General features: G+C 51.8%; 1 protein-coding gene across 1 annotated transcript; it reads right to left on the bottom strand.

Annotated features, from left to right (window-relative positions):
- Nucleotides 1-65: 65 nt before the first annotated feature.
- LOC133349679 (NAD kinase 2, mitochondrial-like) lies at nucleotides 66-18,747 on the bottom strand. The gene is made up of 12 exons (XM_061563327.1): nucleotides 17,966-18,747; nucleotides 15,083-15,171; nucleotides 13,521-13,609; nucleotides 12,528-12,609; nucleotides 10,682-10,765; nucleotides 9,597-9,733; nucleotides 8,658-8,745; nucleotides 8,244-8,339; nucleotides 6,940-6,995; nucleotides 6,305-6,358; nucleotides 4,877-5,000; nucleotides 66-3,349 (listed from the first exon to the last, which is right to left on the bottom strand). The coding sequence occupies exons 1-12, from the start codon at nucleotides 18,341-18,343 to the stop codon at nucleotides 3,211-3,213; spliced, it is 1,416 nt and encodes a 471-aa protein (XP_061419311.1). The 5' UTR covers nucleotides 18,344-18,747; the 3' UTR covers nucleotides 66-3,210.
- Between the last annotated feature and the right edge of the window lie 401 nt (nucleotides 18,748-19,148).

Here is a 19,148-nt window from a genome sequence, read left to right as displayed (position 1 = left end):
ATGTGCGCGGCAATCCACGGAAAGAGAGAAACGGAAATTAGTTGCACGATAATCGGGGACGGATGCAGAAAACACGTGTCTTTATTTCGTAATAAAAAAAACCCAATAAAACGGTTTCAAAGTTGGCTTGGCAATGTCCCTGGCAGCAAAAAAATCACTCCCGTCTAGCCAGAGGTTGCGTGACCGTAACAACGCAGCAGCACTGCACAGTCACGGAGCACGAGACAAAAGGACCCCGTGGAGGGCCCTGCGAACTCCACGTCCGTGGAACGAAATCGCCACAAACACGCGAAAGACCAACACACGGGGAGGGATGGCTGACCCACCCCCAGTTTCCTGAAAATGCCATTGAAAATATTGTTCTTCAAAATGCGTCAAACGTCGGGGGGTGAGGGAATCCGTTTCCTTACCGAGGATTGAAAAGGAGTTTTAAATACTTTGTGGCGGGCAACCGCACATTCAACGCACACCACACTTTAAACGTGAACCAACGGCAACGCGAAAAATATATTACGGCTCACGGCGTTTCTAGAAAGTTATAAGACACGGCGTTACCAGGTCAAAAACACTCCGCCCCCTAGGACCCGATCAGCGAGGCTCAGATGCCTGCGGCGACGGATGAACTCGGTTTGCGGGCACAAGTCCGTGTGAAGTTAAGTCAGGGGGGTCGCGTGAAATGAAGTTACGGGCTGCATTCAGCCCAGAGGCCGTCGGTTTGCAACCCCCCTGGTTTATGCGAAACAGCGAAAGGACACCACTCTGAAATATTTCTGACCGCACGCCGAATTCGTGAAACCCCACACAACTCAAAATTTTTTTTTTTTACTTTTTGTATGAACGGAGGAATACTCAGCCAGGCAGTTCAGGAGTTCCAAACATCTCTCTGGCTGACAAGTCGAGCACACCCAACTAGTCCCACAGCTTCAGCTGGGATAGTTGAGAGCTGCGACAAAGGCACGTGTATGTCGATGACAGCTGCAGAGCAATGATCAAGTTGCAGGAATCGGGACACGTACCAACACCACACTAAGGTGTCTACAGAAGCACGTTTGTAATCAATGTATTATTACCTGCTACGTCACATGGATCGGAGGGCAATAAATGATGGCGATGATACGTAAGATGATATTGATAATCATGCATCACTCAAAATACTCGTGTCATGATTGAGAATATAATGAATGGTATCGGTAAACAACACTGGTCAACAAAACAAAAAAACGTTTTTCTGGCCTGGACTTTTGCAGCTGTTTTAGACTAATTTCAGGGTGCTGATTCCAAATCTGATCTCAGATTTGCTCTATCACATCTCATTTTTATGCTATAGGCATACCCAATTTTCATTAATTTTACCCGAAATTAACTCTGTCACTCATGATTGCAAGTTGTTGCGAGTCTTGTGACTGCTTTAGTGTTAAGATATGGTGCTGTATTTTTAGGATAGTGTGTTTATAATATCATTTTATGTAGATATCCACATTTATTTAATATTTTTCTTCTGCAGTTTTTATTGAAAATGCAATATTTGATATCTCAAAAACCTGATGTGATCGACAAAAACTGATGCCAGATTTGGAATCAGCACCCCAAAATTACCTTAAAACCTTATGCCAGAAAACGTGTTGACCAGTGTTATTTACCTGCTACGTCACATGGATCGGAGGCCAAAGACATTTGACAATGCAAATGGAACAAGAGCCGAAAAGTGCACAAATAAGCATGGACAGGTTTGCGGTTTCAATTGTGACGAGAAGCCGAGAGGCACGCTTGGAGGAGAGAGCACATTGAGCGGGAATGAAAGTGGGCTTGAGCAGGACACGTCACGGCTAGGTGGTGCGATTGGGCCGGTGGGCGAGACTATGAGTGGAGTGGCAGCCACCACGGAGATTTGGTGGATGCGATGAAATCGTCGCTCGTGCAGGCGCTCGATGGATCATTAGATCGCGGGGACGGCGACGGCGCGGGGAGGACTTCACCTAACAGCGGATTGATCACGGCTGCCGATGACGACGACGATCTTGATAACAATGAAAACCATCGTAGCTCGGGCCGCAGCCGGCTCGGGAAGCGTGCTGACCGCAAGCACGGCGACTGGTTGGCAGTTTCCCTGCCAATGTGGCACAGGCCCCGAGTTCGGCGCTGTCCCCTCCATCGCTTTGGCGGCCGGCGCGATGGCCGCCCGCGGGCGTGGCGTATTGCGCAAGGTGCCACTCGACGGCGGTGGTGGCGGCAACGCGTTGAGGTAGCAGCGGTCGTAATTTCTATCCCCAGCACAAACACTTGGCACGGGAGTCAGACTTGCGAGGCAGCCGAGGAAAGGCGCCATCGGCATTAGGGTCTTCACGGGCACGGCGTTCAGTTGTGGCGCCACTCAAAAACATCTGGCCAGTGTCAAAAAAAGTTACGCAAATGTCGTCTCTCACACAGTGAGTGCCGTTAGCGATCACCTTTGAGGGCAGGAACGGCACTCGAGAGGGTGGGTGGGTGGCCAACACTATGCCCGGCCGCCTTTGTCTTGCGAGTGTCGATGTTGACACACCGCACAAGGTACTCATTTGAAGCCAAGTCGACCTACGGGAGGCCCAGGACCAGTTCAGATAATCGTCATTGGTGTCAACCGTGAGCACGCTAACCACTACACCACCTCACAATGCGCACACACGCACTCGCACACGCGCACACACACACGCGCACACACACACAAAGGCGGGAAACCCCCCTACGAGCCAGGCCCAGTACACTATGTGGCCGATGACGATGACACAGACATCGTGACCAAGACTCGTCCGTCACCGTGCGCGCGCGCGGGGGGCGCCGAGGTGAGACTCTTGTTCTCCGGTTGATTTCGCGTGGATCCGATCGGTCGAGTAAACCGAGCCCGGTGACCGAGAGAGCGACCGATTACTTGAACAACCGGATCACAGCCCGGCCTGTCGCGTACTGGACATCTGTGTGAAAGAGAGCTTCACAGCCCCATCGGATTCCCCCCGCAGTATTAAATAAATATTCTGGATCTTCCGAGGCACTGCAGGAGCCCTCCTGCCACCGCGGACGCGATGGCGGCGAACGCCTCTCAACTCGGCCTCCGGTTCCTCCCTCCGTGCGTAACGGGGGCGGTTGGGCAGCCAGTGGCGGCTGAGCGGTCAGGGCGGGGGAGAAGGGGGAGTGGGGTAGGGGGGGTAGGGGGGGGTAGGGGGTCGGCTCTCGTGGTCAGGGGTCCAGGTGCAGGGACTTGAGTGCATCGTCCGGGTGCGTGGAAAGCGTGGCCATCGCTCCGTCGTTGAACTCGAAGGAGGTCCCGCCATCGAGCACCAGGCAGGCGTCCCAGCACCGCGAGCGAATCGTCATCCTGACGATGGAGACAACAACGACGACGGCGACGATCGGCAAGCCAGCGAGTGTGCACAACAACAATATCCGGTGACACGTGTCGCCACGGTGGCTAGGAGATGGTAACTACCTCGCCTGGTATACAGGAGGTCGTGGGTTCGATCCTGGCCCTGACGTCTGTAATATTCGGAGCTTGCGTGTCTCTGTCTCTCTCTCTCCGTGATCGCGTGGATTTTTCCCCGGGTCCTACGGTTTTTCTCTCCACATCTATAATCAGCATACATTGAGAGTATTTGGCTGCTAGAATTTTCCACGTGATAAGCCACTTCGTTGAGCTATCATTGTGGCCAGGTCGTTTCTGAACAAGAGCTGTATAGCTCAGTGGGCTTTACCTGGTAAAATAAAAAAAATTGTTTAATAGTTAAATGAAAATAAATGTCATAGTTTAGTACAGCGAACCGACTATCTGGTGATGGCACTGCTGCTGCGTTGCAGTGGTAAGCATAATGAACAAAACTACTCAACACGTTCGTCAGTAAAAGCACTGTGTGTGTGTGTGGACTTAAAAAGAAAAACATATACAGTAGAAGCCCTCTTAATGACCACCCCTGTTAACGACTAATCGCTTAATGACGGGCCTCCATAGAGCCCAATGTGTAGTGAATAGTGTAGTGTATAGTGTAGTGTATAGTCGTGTAGAGTAGTGTATAGTAGTGTAGTGTATAGTAGTGTAGTGTATAGTGTAGTGTATAGTAGTGTAGTGTATAGACGTGTAGTGTATAGTGTAGTGTATAGTAGTATAGCGCCTCCATAGAGCCAAATGTGTTCACTTACCGACCAGTCCCCTGTTAACGACGGGCTCTTGTAGGTACAGGAAATGCAATGATCAACCATGTTTCTCTTAATATTGTCTTTATAATGTTGTTAGTATATTTATGTATTAATATCAATTGTTTAAATATTATAAAGTACGTTTATTGGGTGAAAAAGGTAACTTTCGATGCTATCGGAACGAATTACGTCTTTGACGTGTATTTCTTCTCCGCGCTTAACGACCAAATCACTTAAGGATCGGTTTCGTGGAACCAATTACCGTCGTTAAGAGGGCTTCTACCGTATATAATAGGGAATGTTTCGGGCATCGGCCCTTCGTCACTGGGGTGAGCTACCAGGACCCTTCACCAAATGAACCCTCAGCGCAGCCGGGGTGACGTGCCACAGGTTCATGACCGCGATAGGTGTCCAGACACCTATTGCTGCGTGGGTGGCATGGGTAGCGTGGGTGATGTGGGTAACGTGGGTGGTATGGGTGGCGTGGGTAGCGTGGGTGGCGTGGGTAACGTGGGTAGTGTGGGTGGCGTGGGTGGTGTGGGTAACGTGGGTGGCGTGGGTGGTGTGGGTGGTGTGGGTGGCGTGGGTGGCGTGGGTGGCGTGGGTGGCGTGGGTAACGTGGGTGGTGTGGGTAGCGTGGGTGGTGTGGGTGGCGTGGGTGGTGTGGGTGGCGTGGGTAACGTGGGTGGTGTGGGTGGCGTGCCGGGTGGCGCACCTGGTGGCGTGGCCGTGCGGGCGTGAGTTGGAGAAAACGCGGTTGACGATCGGTTCCCGGATGCTGAAGAACATCTGCGGCTCCTCGGGGTCAAACACCAGCGAGGAGCAATATCGCTCCATCACTAGCGTGGAAAGACAGAGATCCACCGTTTGACAAGTGCTGTTACAGCGAGTAGCACCTATGAAGGCCCGGCACGGAACGCGAGTGGGCGGGTGGCCAGCACCGTGCCCGGCCACTTTTGTCTCCCGAACGGGCGATGTTTACGCATCGCACCAGGTACTTAATTGAGGCTGAGTCGACCTAGGCGAGGCCCAGGACCGGTTTAAATATTCGTCAACGATGTTGGCCGTGAGTGGGAATTGAATTCAGGTCGCCGGGTTCATAGCGCAGTGCGCTAACCATTGTACTACTGCTCCCCATCTAGCGCATGCACACACACACAATCGAAGATTCTGCACACAGCCACCGACAACTACATTGAGCGATAGCCGTAGATTGAGTGTTACCCCCCACCCCCTTGCAAGCGTGGGTTAACTCTGGGCACTCCGGCTTCCTCCCACGTGTACAAACTCTCATTGATGGTGTTGACCAAACATCCAAATATAGGATCAAGAGAACTTGGGCGATTGCTGGCAGCGGTTCCGATTGCCCTCTTCCCCGTGGTTTCCCGTGCAAAAACCTGGGCCCGTTACAAATTCTGCAGCGTTCTGCGATGCAATTTTCGCGAATGACACTGTATAACATAAAACTATTATCATCACGGTGCACCGGAACGCAACACGCTGATAACAGTCGGCAGTTCAACCCACTAACTTAGCAAGAAAGTTCTTACAACAAGACCCATCGAGAGACTTGCGAGGGGTCCTGGTATTTAACGCTGGAAGGGCCCCCCCTCCCCCATCTTGTGAAAGGTAGTAACAATGCCCAGGCCTCGGCTGTAGCCGATGTTATAATATTTACGAATCCAACGCGTTTGTAAATGGTTTATTCGGGGCAGAGAACAAATAGAAATCGTTTCCACGAATGAAATAGGTGGCCGAGATATCGACCGCACGTTTACATTATCGTCATCGGCCATGATCAATCCGCTGCTGGATGTGGTAGCCCTTGGCAAGCCGTTGGCATCTATCGCGATCTTCCAAAGCAACTATCCATCTCGCACCTGGACACGAGCTCATATCATCGCTCTGTCTCCACGGTGGATGGGGAAGGGCCTTCGTCCATCGGTGGAATGATAAAGCGCAGTTAATTTTTTTTTTTGACTGAAGACTTCGTCCGCTAACGAAACTTAACGATGGTCCGAGGGTGACACTGCCGCGTTCACTCATCCTGACAACGTCCTTGTGGACACGAGAAAGGTGCGTTGCGTACAGGAGGGGTGCGCACGCGTACGGCACTGACACAGTATGGGGACGCGGGACTGACCTGTCCTGCAGAAATCCGCGTCGTTGGGCATGGACTGTCCACTGATATCGGTAGCTGCAACGATACACAGGTTCACCGGCGAGGTCAAAAACGCACGCTCCTACGCACGCGTGCTACGCGGAACGGACAGCGCGCCGATCCCGGTACATCATCCCTCCTTCATAGTTCCACGATGGCAAACGTGGCCTGTGTGCGTGCAGCGTGTATCGCGACAGAGATGTGCATTTAGCATTACAACAACACGGTTATATCTGTGTGGAAGGTGTTTTATTTGTACGGGATAACATCTCTTCTTGGTTCTTTCGGTAAAGTCACGTGTGGCCGAAACGTCGTGAGAATTGTATTTAATGTTTTATTTTTATTATTTCCCTTCTACGTGACTTTACCGAAAGAACCAAGAAGACGAATCCCTGCAGTTCCGAAAGCTTTAAATCCAGACAAATCTCCTCCTTCACGTATCCATCCCTCCATATAAAACAAATGTATAAAAGTAAAAAAAATATCCCATCAGCCGTAGGGCCTTCTGGGAGTGCATCAGCTCAGCAGCATTGGTTCAACACAAGCAAACTGGACCAGGTTCCACGTTCATCATCTTATCAGCAGTCAGGCTTGGTTGTGTAAAAAAATGGCCTTACCTATTTTTAGAACATCCTGCACCGTTTGACTGGCAATCTTATTGATGTTGTACGACCTGTGGATGACACACGCAGAGCCAATGGTTATGCAGGCTGACCCAATTATAGACACCCCACCGATTTCCCATGGCCCACTTACTTCCCTTCTCTGGGTGGGGTACGGCAGCAGCCTGCAAGCGGCCCCCCTCTCTGGTTCAGTGCGGAACCACGACGAATGCCATCATATCAGCCTGGCGACCTGAACATCGATCAACGATCTCTCACCAGCATCAACAACCCGACCTTCCTTCTCAACGCTTTGTTGAACGCGGGAGTGAAGGTGCTGGGCAATGCGTCTTGAGATTAGTGGGAGGTCTGTGGGGAGAGGCTTCGAAATCTTATATTTATACAGCTTCTTTATCTAAGGTGCTTTACAAGGGTTATGAGTGATACAATGAGGGTAGCTAAAGGTGATACGGTGAATAGGGATGGGGTGCGGGGAGGGAGATTAGTGCGTACGAGAATTACGGGGGCAATCTAGAAATGGAGGGAATGATGGGCCAGGGAGAAGAGGTGGAGGCCTTGAGGGAGGAGCGGAAACTAGAAGGGAGGGTGCTTGCTTCATGCGGAGGGGAAGTTTATTTGTTCAACCCCCCCCCCTCCGCTACATGGAGGTATATTTGACCATACTTCCCCATCTGGGAGGCACCAAATGACGGTTCACAAATCACTCGCCACTGATATTAGCCATTGCCGCGAGCGGAACTCGGGTCGCCGGGTTTATAGCGCAACGCGCTAACCACCGCGCCACTGCCCCCCCATTAAACAGTACGGGTAGAGTCCCACACACACAGGCAAGACAAAGGAAAAGATACCCTGCGTAGCGCACGCGGGCTGTTAAGGCAAGTGCTGTTAAGCAAGCCACTGTGAAGGCCGGGGCGGTGCACGAAGGGGGTGCGGTACGGCCAGCACCACGTCCGGCACTGATGTTTTTTTACACACCGTGCACCAGGTACTCATTTAAACGCCAAGTCGACCTCGGAGAGACCCAGGACCGGTTGAGGTATTTGCCACCAAAGCTGATCGTGAGCTGGAATCGAACTCAGGTCTCCGGGCTCGGAGTGCAGCACGCTAGCCACTACGCCATCGCTCCCCACACTCGCGCACACTCGCGCACACTCGCGCAGACACGCTCGGACACGCTCAGACACGCGCAGAGACGCTCAGAGACGCGTGCATGGCATGGGCCGCAATGCGTTGATACCACCGCAGGCCACGCTGGCGCGCCACGTGTGGGGTCTGCGGAGGCAGCAGCAATGGCCTACCAGGCGCTGGAGCCGCTGCCCGTGCACACGCTGACCCCGGAGCTCTTCTGCTTCTCCCAGGGGCCCCCGTCCACGCTCAGCTCGTAGTAGGAGGCCCTGGGTGCACACGTGAACGGGAGATGTGAACGTCAAATAAAAGGTCACCACCGACGTTCGCCGCTCCCCGCACGCACACAGGCACACAAAGACACCCTATGTAGCCCACGCAGGCTGTCGGGGAAGGTGCTGTTAGCGAGCAACTATGAAGGCCGGAACGGCAAACGAGGGGGGTGGGGATGGCCAGCACTGCTCCCGGCCACTTTTGCCTCCCCACCTTCCCAGTGCTGGTGTTTACACACTGCAACAGGTCCTCATTTAAGGCTGATTTCGCTGTAGACAGACGTGGGGCACACCGTGTCTCGGCATAGCAGTCACCTGGAGGAGATGGACTCGCCAATGTAGACTTCGTTCAACGCGCACACAGGAAGTCGCTTGGGCCCGCCCACCAACCCCAATGTCGTCCCTGCCGACACAACAACACCAACGCCGAGATCGTCACCAGCCATGCTCTATCCACTGCCAGACGGAGCCCTCCTGAAGCATTCGCCAGCTATCACCAGCCGACTCCATCGCTCCATCTCTCTGCGGCGGACGTGCTCTCGGGCACGTTCCCTCCTCCTTTGGCTGCCGCTCCATCGCTTGTCTCCACCGTCGTCGTCTCTTCTCGCCGTGACGACGCGGCCTGCCCGAGGCCGCTCCCCTTTCTCGACAGTTCACGCGATGTCCATAACGCGCGTGAACTCTTTAATCCATGCGTTCCTCTCCTCCTCCAAGCATGCATCTCTCCAGGCTCATTTGTGCCCTTTTCATCTTTCGTATGACTCCGTTACCCTGGGTGCTGCATACGTCACATCCTCCCACCCAAACCCTCATTGACACACCGAGCAGCGGTGGACTCACCTTGAGACTGCACCCGAGACCAATCAAGGAAAAACTAAGCCAGCTGGCCCAGTACCCACTCCGTAGCACATGCGAATGCAGCACAACGCTTCATGAACATATATTTCACTTGTCGGTACCGCCTGCGCTGCCGAAAACCGTAGCTGTTCCAATTTATTTACGCGGCCAATAACAGCGAATCAAATGATAATAATTTGAAACTAATGGGGTTATCCAAGAGTTCCCCTTCTCTTTAACGCATAAATACATTGGCACGACTGAAGTTTTTCTACGTTAGGCGGTACCGGTTTCTGCTCTGGCCCGTGGACTACAAGGTGGCCCCAAGTGGCGCAAGGCGCCCACACACCCGCCTGCCCGCCTGCCCGCCCACCCGCCTGTCCGCCCGCCCGCCCGCCTGCCCGCCCGCCCGGTCACCTGCATGTTTGGCAGCGGCGGCCAGGTGCGCTGAACGGTGCTGCGCCAGGCTCAGCTGCTGCTCGTGGAGGTCCACGGGCACGAGGCCAAGCCCCGAGCCGTCCGTCTCGACGCGGATGCGCTGGCGCCACAGGTACCTGGCCGCGATCGGGTCGCGGGCGCGCCAACACGAGCCTGGGTTAAAGCGCCGCCTCGGGGGATGGTTATGTTGGCAAATACTCTGTCTGGTGGCCAAGAGGGGTCACACTAGTCCCGTCGTCAAAAGACTCCAACTTTTCTGTGATTCATCTTCTTGGTTCTTTCGGTAAAGTCACGTAGAAAGGAAATAAAATAATAAAATAATTCTCGCGACGTTTCGGCCACAACGCAAGCAGCCGTCCTCAGGTGAAGAACAGGTCTGTCGGGAAGACAGCGTCTGAAATTTATTTTGACAGACCTGTTCTTCACCTGAGGACGGCTGCTTGCGTTGCGGCCGAAACGTCGTGATAATTATTTTATTATGTAAAATTTTTATTATTTTATTATTTCCCTTCTACGTGACTTTACCGAAAGAACCAAGAAGATGAATTCCTGCAGTCACGAAAGCTTTAAATCGAAATTTTCTGTGATTACCAATGTTTTTGTTTCTTTGTACTTCAGAGAAGAGATGGTGTTTGGCAGATGAGAAGAGGCCTGGACCTGAGCAGGTGCATTGTGTCACGGGATTACACCAGGAAGTCGTTGTGATTTCTTGGTTTCTGACCTGAAGCTGCTTGGCGCACACTCCAGCGAAACGGCGCGTAACTAATCGCGACCACATTTGATTGTGAAAACCCTTTAGCTCATGGTGAATGAGTGACCTTCATCGATAATGATCGGCATGTTAAACGCCTGACACATGACAATTTCATTTGTTTGGCTATGTCGGCGGGCGGTGGAGAGTTATACAAATAACTTTCGGCCAGACCCGTCATGTGGCCGAACCCAAAAAAAAAACTATTACAAACCGTGGCATTGGCTGTGATAAACCTACTTAGACGTTGTGTTGCAATGGGTACGCCCAATGGTTGCGGCCTCAGCAGGCCACGTGCACGCCCGACACTCACCTGAAATCACCTTTCTGTAGCTTCCGCAGCGCGAGGGGCATGTTGGTGGTGTAGCAGACGGGCAGGCACAGGTGGCCCTGAGACCTACGGCAAACGGCAACAACAGCGGTAGCTTAACAACACCGGTACGCGATCCCCCGGCTCAACACGATTAGCACGGTTGGCTACGTACAGTGAGGGAAAAAAGTATTTGATCCCTTGCTGATTTTGTACGTTTGCCCACTGACAAAGAAATGATCAGTCTATAATTATTTAAATCAATTTATAACATTTTTGACATGCGTTTTTCTGGATTTTGTTGTTGTTATTCTGTCTCTCACTGTTCAAATAAACCTACCATTAAATTTATAGACTGATCATTTCTTTGTCAGTGGGCAAACGTACAAAATCAGCAGGGGATCAAATACTTTTTTCCCTCACTCTATAGTGCGAAAGAAGTTCAACATACTTACAACTGTGAATTCCTACTCAAATGAGCAATGAGGTATGAATACTCATCTACTGTTTATGAGTGCTGAGCCAGTGGAGGGAATTCCATGTTCCTATGGCAGGGGCGGGTTTTTCCATAGGACAGCCACCACTGACTTCGCCATAAATAGATGTTCACTTTTATTGACCTCGGAGGGATGACGATGGGCCGCATCAACCCCCGCCAACCAGGATTTGACCTTGTAACCTTCCGATTGCAAAAAAATGAAAATAGAATGTTTAGTTGTATATAGCGATGTCGTCGTTCATGCAAATTGCATCTCGCAGTCGCTGAGTAGGAACTACAGACAAGTTGTAAGGCTGGCCGTGCGGCGAGCCGTCGCCAAAGATTGCTCTGCAGTTCTCTACATCTTCTTGGTTCTTTCGGTAAAGTCACGTAGAAGGGAAGTAATAAAATAATAAAATTAAAACATAATAAAAATAATTCTCACGACGTTCCGGCCACAACGCAAGCAGCCGTCCTCAGGTGAAGACCAGGTCTGTCGGGGAGACAGACCTGGCCATCCTCAGGTGAAGACCAGGTCTGTCAGGGAGACAGACCTGGCCGTCCTCAGGTGAAGACCAGGTCTGTCGGGGAGACAGACCTGGTCTTCACCTGAGGACGGCTGCTTGCGTTGTGGCCGAAACGTCGTGAGAATTATTTTATGTTTTATTTTAATAATTTTATTACTTCCCTTCTACGTGACTTTACCCGAAAGAACCAAGAAGATGAATCCCTGCAGTCACGAAAGCTTTAAATCGAAAGTTATCTATATGTTAAGATATTTTCAGTCAATTAGTGAGTGTTTATACTGCACGTAGGAGCAAACCGGAGCACCCGGAGAAAACCGACGAATGTTAGGGGGCGGGCGATCAGGATCGTGCAATACATTATTTTGGTGGCAAGGCGGTGCATTGGTAACACTTGTGTGTTACAGTGAGAAGGGACTTGGGTTCGATTCCCAACTCTGGTGCTTTTCTGTAAGGAGTTAATATGTTCTCCCTGTTGTGCATGGGTTTCTTCTGGGTTCTTCGGTTTACTTCCGTAAAGAAAACGTAACTGTTATGGCCATAACTGTTATTGGCCCAATGCTGAAAATTGACACTGTAAATTACGCATTTGGGATTACACACAGAGGAGCAACATCGCCCCCTACTGCGTAACCTTGGCAGGACCCTCCTAAAACAGTCTTGAGACTCAGTGAGGTTGTCCTGGGTAAACAAGCGTAATCATGAAAACAGTAATAATAATAATTTGCCAGTGACGTCGGCCGTGGTCGGGAATCAAACTAAAGATTACAGCGGAATGCGCTAACCACGGCGCCACCACTCCACACCACCGCCTCACTGCACGGTGGCGTAGCCCTTGAAAACGTACCTCTCCGGATCGGTGTTGACACCAATGACTAGTTTCCTGGGGTCATGGACCTTGCTGGCAGCCAAGAGCAGCGTGCCGTCGCCTGCCACACAACCAGAGAGCAAACACAACACGCGCCTCCGTGAGCACTCCTAGGGGACGCTGCCGCATGGGAATCGTAACTCATTCTGCCAGGCAGAGGTATGAGAATTCTGGGCAGGGCGGTTCTGATATCACTCACCGCCAGAGGTCGCAACCGGGTACCCAATACCCATACCCTACCCGATACCCGGCTACCCGTACCCGGCCGGGTACGGGTACGGGTAGCCGTTTGCGACCCTGGTGCGGCCGGGTACGGGTACGGGTAGGCCGTGAGTCACTGGCGAGTAACCGTTTGTCACTCATTTCGGGTAGGGTATGGGTACGGGTAGGAAACGGAACCCGTACCCGGCCAGGTACGGGTACCTATTTGCGACCCTGGTGCGGCCGGGTACGGGTACGGGTAAGGAATCAAAACCCGTTTGCGACCTCTGCTCACCGCTGCGACATTCACCACGCCAGTGCACCGACACCCGTGCCACCGACCGCTCCACGCTTGTATGTGCGACACGGAAACGATACGCCAATGCTGCATTTAGGCCAACGAATTGAACAAAACTACGCGAACGAGACGCAGCAAAGGAGGAACGATACAAACGAGGTAACCAGGGGCGTAGCGTGGTTGGCATGTGCGTTGGTGCAAGAAATGATATGTCCCCCTGTCCCCCCCTATCCAATGTCCCCCCCCCTCCACCACCTATTCGTATCCCAGTGCCTGGACCCATCCGGCCCGTGGGCCACGGTGGATTTGCACTGCCCGCACACTCGATAGCTACGCCACTGTCAGCCGCCTTGACTGAGAGAAACGACTGCTCATCGCCGCGTTAGAGTAGAGCCACGCACCACGATGCACTTGGGCACGGGGACTTGACAACGAGCACGGAGGCGCGCCCCCCGCCCCCCCAACACACGCACCTCCCGCAGAGATGATGGTGTCAGCCCAACTGACGTCCTGCTCGCAGTAGTCGTGCCTCTTCACCACGCGCACCTCCACGCCGCCCTCCCTGCAAGACAACGCGCGTATGTTGGCGCAACAAAGATTCCTGAATCCATCTGCGTGGAGCTCTGCAAATGATTCCCTGCGTACGCGAGTTGGGGATTTATCTGCGTTCTGCCGGGTTCTCTGGGTTTCCGTCCACATGACGCCAAACGCCCGTGAATGAGTGTCGAGACTCAGTGACGGTTTGCCTGGGTGGATTCAAGGACATTACTTTACAGGGGAAACGATGGTGCATTGGTTCCTGCACCGCACGATAAACCCAGCAACACGAGTTTGGGAGTCCCTGGCGAGCACGGTAAAGTATGGTCAAACATTCCCAATGACCGACATGGTGTGGGGAGGCCTAGATCCAGCAGTGGATTGGCAGAGGGGCTGTAAATGATAAATTATTAATGTATGAAGAACATAATGCAATCCCCGCAGCCACCAGTTGCACCTCGAGTCCCCACAATAACTCAAACAAATGAATGAATCACTAAACCGGAATCTCTTCATTGCATCACTCGGGGAGGGGTGGAGAGGGAATTTATCCACTCGGCAATGTACAACCTGCCCCGATGGGGACTTTTATAAATACATTTGGCAGGCAAGACAAAGATCTCCCGTATAGCCTTCAACAGACTGTTGGGTCAAGTGCTGTTAGCGAGCACCAATCAAGGCCGGCACCGCACACGAGGTGGGTGGGTGGTCAGCACCACGCCCGGCCGTCTTCGTAACCCGAGTGGGGATGTTTACACAACGCACCAGGTATTCATTTGAGGCTGAACCGATCTAGGGGAGGCCCAGGACCGGTTCAGATAATCGTCTCTTGGCGATGGCTGTGAGCGGGAATCGAACTCGGGTCGTCGGGTTAGTTGTGCAGCGCGCTAATCACTGCACCACCGCTCCCACTTGGTTGGCAACAACACATTAACACCCACCTTGGTGTGTGTGTTTTAATGTGTCACATTAACATACCCACCTTGTTGTCTGTGTTAATGTGTCACACACTCACCTTGGTGACACATTAACACCCACCTTGGTGTGTGTTAATGTGTCACACACACCCACCTTGGTGACACCTCGGTGTCTGTGTTAATGTGTCACACACACACACCTTGGTGACACATTAACACACCCACCTTGATGTGTGTGTTAATGTGTCACACACACACCTCGGGGTGTGTGTTAATGTGTCACACACACACACACACCTTGGTTACTTCTGTCACTACAAGACGTTCCTTGCAGTGACACAAGTGACTGACACTGACAAAATTAGAAACCCAGTGTTGTTGCCAATTTAGTGCAGCTCAAGACGCTCGGAGTGGCGCACAGACAATTTGTTGTTTGCAGGCCGTTACAAAAGCGTTCGGCCCTTTATGGGGCCGGGGCGAAGCGAAGTCTTGGGTCGTGTCTGGCCCCCCACAGGCCGTATGGGACCCCACCACCACCACCGCCGCCGCCGTGCAAGACAGCAGCAGAGGCCGGCACGTACTGCAGGCTGCTGATGAGGTGAAGGACGTGCTTTCGGTGGACGTGGTAGCGCTCCAGAAGGCCGCCGTAGTTGGAGCCCCGCAATGCCAGCTACCGAGAACAGGCGCACACAGAGAGAGAGAGAGACTGAGCTCAACAACAAACTATAAACTACATTTCGATTTAAAGCTTTCGTGACTGCAGGGATTCATCTTCTTGGTTCTTTCGGTAAAGTCACGTAGAATGGAAATAATAAAATAATAAAAATAAAACATAATAAAATAATTATCACGACGTTTCGGCCACAACGCAAGCAGCCGTCCTCAGGTGAAGAACAGGTCTGAATTGGTCTATAATAAGGTAATAAGGTAGGGCACTGATAAGGGGTTGACAGGTAATAGTGTATAGTGTAGTGTATAGGATGAACGTTGAGATTTGTCAAGGCACGGGGTGACCAATAAAATCTTAATTGGTCTGTAATAAGACAGCGTCTTTCCGACAGACCTGTTCTTCACCTGAGGACGGCTGCTTGCATTGTGGCCAAAACGTCGTGAGAATTATTTTATCATGTTTTATTGTTATTATTTTATTATTTCTACAAACTACATATTTTTTTTACTTGAGCATATTGGCACAAGACTAGAAGAAAGTGGAAACAACTGACATGTACAGAGGACACCTACGAACTATCTGCCCAGTGATGGTGATGATTTTCCATATTTTACCAGGTAAGGCCCACTGAGCAATGCAGCTCTTTTTCAGAAGCAACCGGGCCACAAATGATAACTCAACGAAGTGGCTTATCACGTGGACATTTATAGCAGTCAAACACTCTCAACGCATGTTTCTAAATATGACGGAAAAAAACAGAGGACCCGGAGAAAGATCCACACTACCACGGGGAAATAGACATGCAAACTCCAAATATACAGCAGGCATCAGGATCGAACCCACGATGACCTCCTGTATACCAAGTGAGGTAGTTAACATCTTGCCACCCTGGCACCCAAATTGTCAAAAGTAGCAACAGCAGACCTGTCAACCCATCCGTTTAACCCTTATTCTTGTACAGGGAAAGTTAGTTGTACAGGTCCATACGGCATACGGCCGTTGATATACGGGCAAAGTCATGTTTGTGTCAATTTGTGTTGTGTTTCTCCCTTGTGATGGGACTTTGTAGGATGAACGTTGAGATTTGTCAGGGCACGAGATGACCAATAAAGTCTGAATTGGTCTGTAATAAGGTAGGTGCACTGATAAGGGGTTGACAGGTATATAGTATAGAGTACAGCAGAGGAGTGTATAGTGTATAGTCAGGGCACGGGGTGACCAATAAAGTCTGAATTGGTCTGTAATAAGGTAGACAGACACTGATTAGGGGTTGACAGGTATATAGTATAGAGTACAGCAGAGGAGTGTATAGTGTAGTGTATAGGATGAACTTTGAGATTTGTCAGGACACGAGATGACCAATTAAGTCTGAATTGGTCTGTAATAAGGTAGGCACTGATTAGGGGTTGACAGGTCTGCAATAGTCTAAAGAGATTTTTCTGCTCAAACGTTGCGAGTCAGGTGAGTGAGCGTGGTGAGTGGTTGGTGCATGTGTCTGTAAGGTGAGCACAGGGTGAGGGGTCCTCACCAGTTGCCTAAAGTTCTTCCTCAAGGAGTGTGGTGAGGAGTGTGGTCAGGAGCGTGGTGAGGAGCGTGGGGAGTGGTGGTGAGTGTTGTGGTGAATGTTGGTGAGTGTTGCGGTGAGTGGTGGTGAGCGTTGGTGAGTGGTGGTGAGTGTTGGTGAGTGTTGTGGTGTTGGTGAGTGTTGTGGTGAGTGTTGGTGAGTGGTGGTGAGTGTGTGGTGAGTGGTGGTGAGTATTGGTGAGTGTTGTGGTGAGTGTTGGTGAGGTTGGTGAGTGTTGTGGTGAGTGGTGGTGAGTGTTGGCGAGTGGTGGTGAGTGTTGGTGAGGGTGGTGAGTGTTGGTGAGTGTGGTGGCGAGTGTTGTGGTGAGTGTTGGTGAGAGTGGTGGTGAGTGTTGTGGTGAGTGGTGGTGAGTGTTGGTGAGTGTGGTGGTGAGTGTTGTGGTGAGCGTTGGCGAGTGGTGGTGAGTGTTGGTGAGTGTTGGTGAGTGGTGATGAGTGTTGTGGTGAGCGGTGGTGAGTGTTGGTGAGTGTGGTGGTGAGTGTTGTGGTGAGTGGTGGTGAGTGTGGTGGTGAGTGTTGTGGTGAGTGTTGGTGAGTGTTGTGGTGAGTGTTGTGGTGAGTGTTGGAGTGAGTGTTGGTGAGTGAGTGTTGGTGAGTGGTGTGGTGAGTGGTGGTGAGTGTTGTGGTGAGTGGTGGTGAGTTGTGGTGAGTGTTGGAGTGAGTGTTGGTGAGTGGTGTGGTGAGTGGTGGTGAGTGTTGTGGTGAGTGGTGGTGAGTGTGGTGGTGAGTGTTGGTGAGTGGTGGTGAGTGTTGTGGCGAGTGTTGGCGAGTTGTGGTGAGTGTATGGTGAGCGTTGGCGAGTGTTGTGGTGAGGGTGGTGAGTGTAGTGGTGAGTGTTGGTGAGAGTGGTGATGAGTGTAGTGGTGAGTGTTGTGGTGAGTAGTGATGAGTGTTGGTGAGTGTAGTGGTGAGCGTTGGCGAGTGTTGGTGAGGGTGGTGAGTGTAGTGGTGAGTGTTGGTGAGAGTGGTGATGAGTGTAGTGGTGAGTGTTGTGGTGAGTAGTGATGAGTGTTGGTGAGTGTAGTGGTGAGTGTTGGTGAGAGCGTTGGTGAGTGTTGGCGAGTGTGCCAATGCACACGACGCGTGCAGGACAAGGTGACAGAGCCGAGTCGCATGGCCACTGTGAAGATGCGAGCCGCGTGTGTTGAGTTTCGCTACAACGCCGCTCTTCGCTCCTCACATGGTGAGGGTGAGTGCACCTGTTGCTCACCAGCTGCCTGAGGTCTTCCTCGGACAGGGCGGCGCATTTGTATCGCTGCTGCTCGAACTCGTAGCGGGTCGTCTTCTCGAGCACCAGAGCCCGGGCCACGCGGGGCGGCTCCGTGGAGCCTGCGCCTTTCCTGCCCGGCCCGCCGGGAAAGTGACGCCTCGCCGGGCAGGCGCAGTCCGACCGACCGCCTCCCTCGGGGTCCACGCGGCCCGATGGTTTCGCAGCAGTCGCAGATGTCGTCGTCTTTCCGATAGAAGCAGGCAAACCGGGTTGTGGTGGTGGTGATGATGGTGGTGAAGTGTGGGGACAGGGAGAGACACTGAGGGCTCTGCGGCCCAGAGGGGATAAGAGGAAACCCGAACAGAGAAGTCGCCGCATGGCACCGCTGAGTGAGTGCGAGGTAGTGAGATTGTCCCCTGCTCCTCCTCCTGCTCCACCACCACCTCTCCTCCTGTCACCCTTTCACAACTGTTCCCCACTTCTCTCCTTTCCTATCAAGCTCGAGCCCTGCAAGTGCTCTCCCACCACCAGTAGTTCAACCACGCTCTCTCCTCCTCTGCTGTTCTCTTCCTCATTCCTGGCTGCCCCGGGTCCTCTCCTCCACCCCTCCTCGGTCCTGTCCTTCAGTCATCTAAACCCTTATCATTCATGGTCTCAATGTCCTCACCTACTGCCCACTCTGTTAATCAAGTCTCCCGTTAACCCTCCCCCATCTGCAACCACACCAACTCCTCTCTCATCTCATTCACTTGATACAGCTGTCGTGGCTGTGACGGTTCCACCTGAAGACGGAAGCTTGTGTTGCCTCCGAAACGTCGTGATTTTTATTTTATTTTTTATTAATTTTAATGTTTTTTACCTACGTGACTTTACCGAAAAAACCTAAGAATATCTCATCATCCTGTCTTCCACAATAGATCTACTCTCTCTCTCCTCCCACTCCCAAATCCTTTCAACAATCAAGGACCCTGACTATACTTTAAAAACGATACATTTGATAATTGTTTTTTTTTTACCTTTTTATCTGGCAATAAAACTGACACCTTTTTTACAATGAGTCATGTTTGCACAGACCACAATACCTGCAGTCGGAATGCAAACAAAAAACATAACTCTGATAATGTATGCACTGTCCTTGAAGTTGATTGGTCCACACCCGAGACAGCTTTCTTTAGAGCCTAGT

This window comes from Lethenteron reissneri, chromosome 4, assembly GCF_015708825.2.
Source record: "Lethenteron reissneri isolate LAM-NWPU_2019-01 chromosome 4, ASM1570882v1, whole genome shotgun sequence".
NCBI lineage: Eukaryota > Metazoa > Chordata > Hyperoartia > Petromyzontiformes > Petromyzontidae > Lethenteron > Lethenteron reissneri.
The sequence above is the reverse complement of the archived record's forward strand: the minus strand, read 5'-3'. Positions and strand labels throughout refer to the sequence as shown.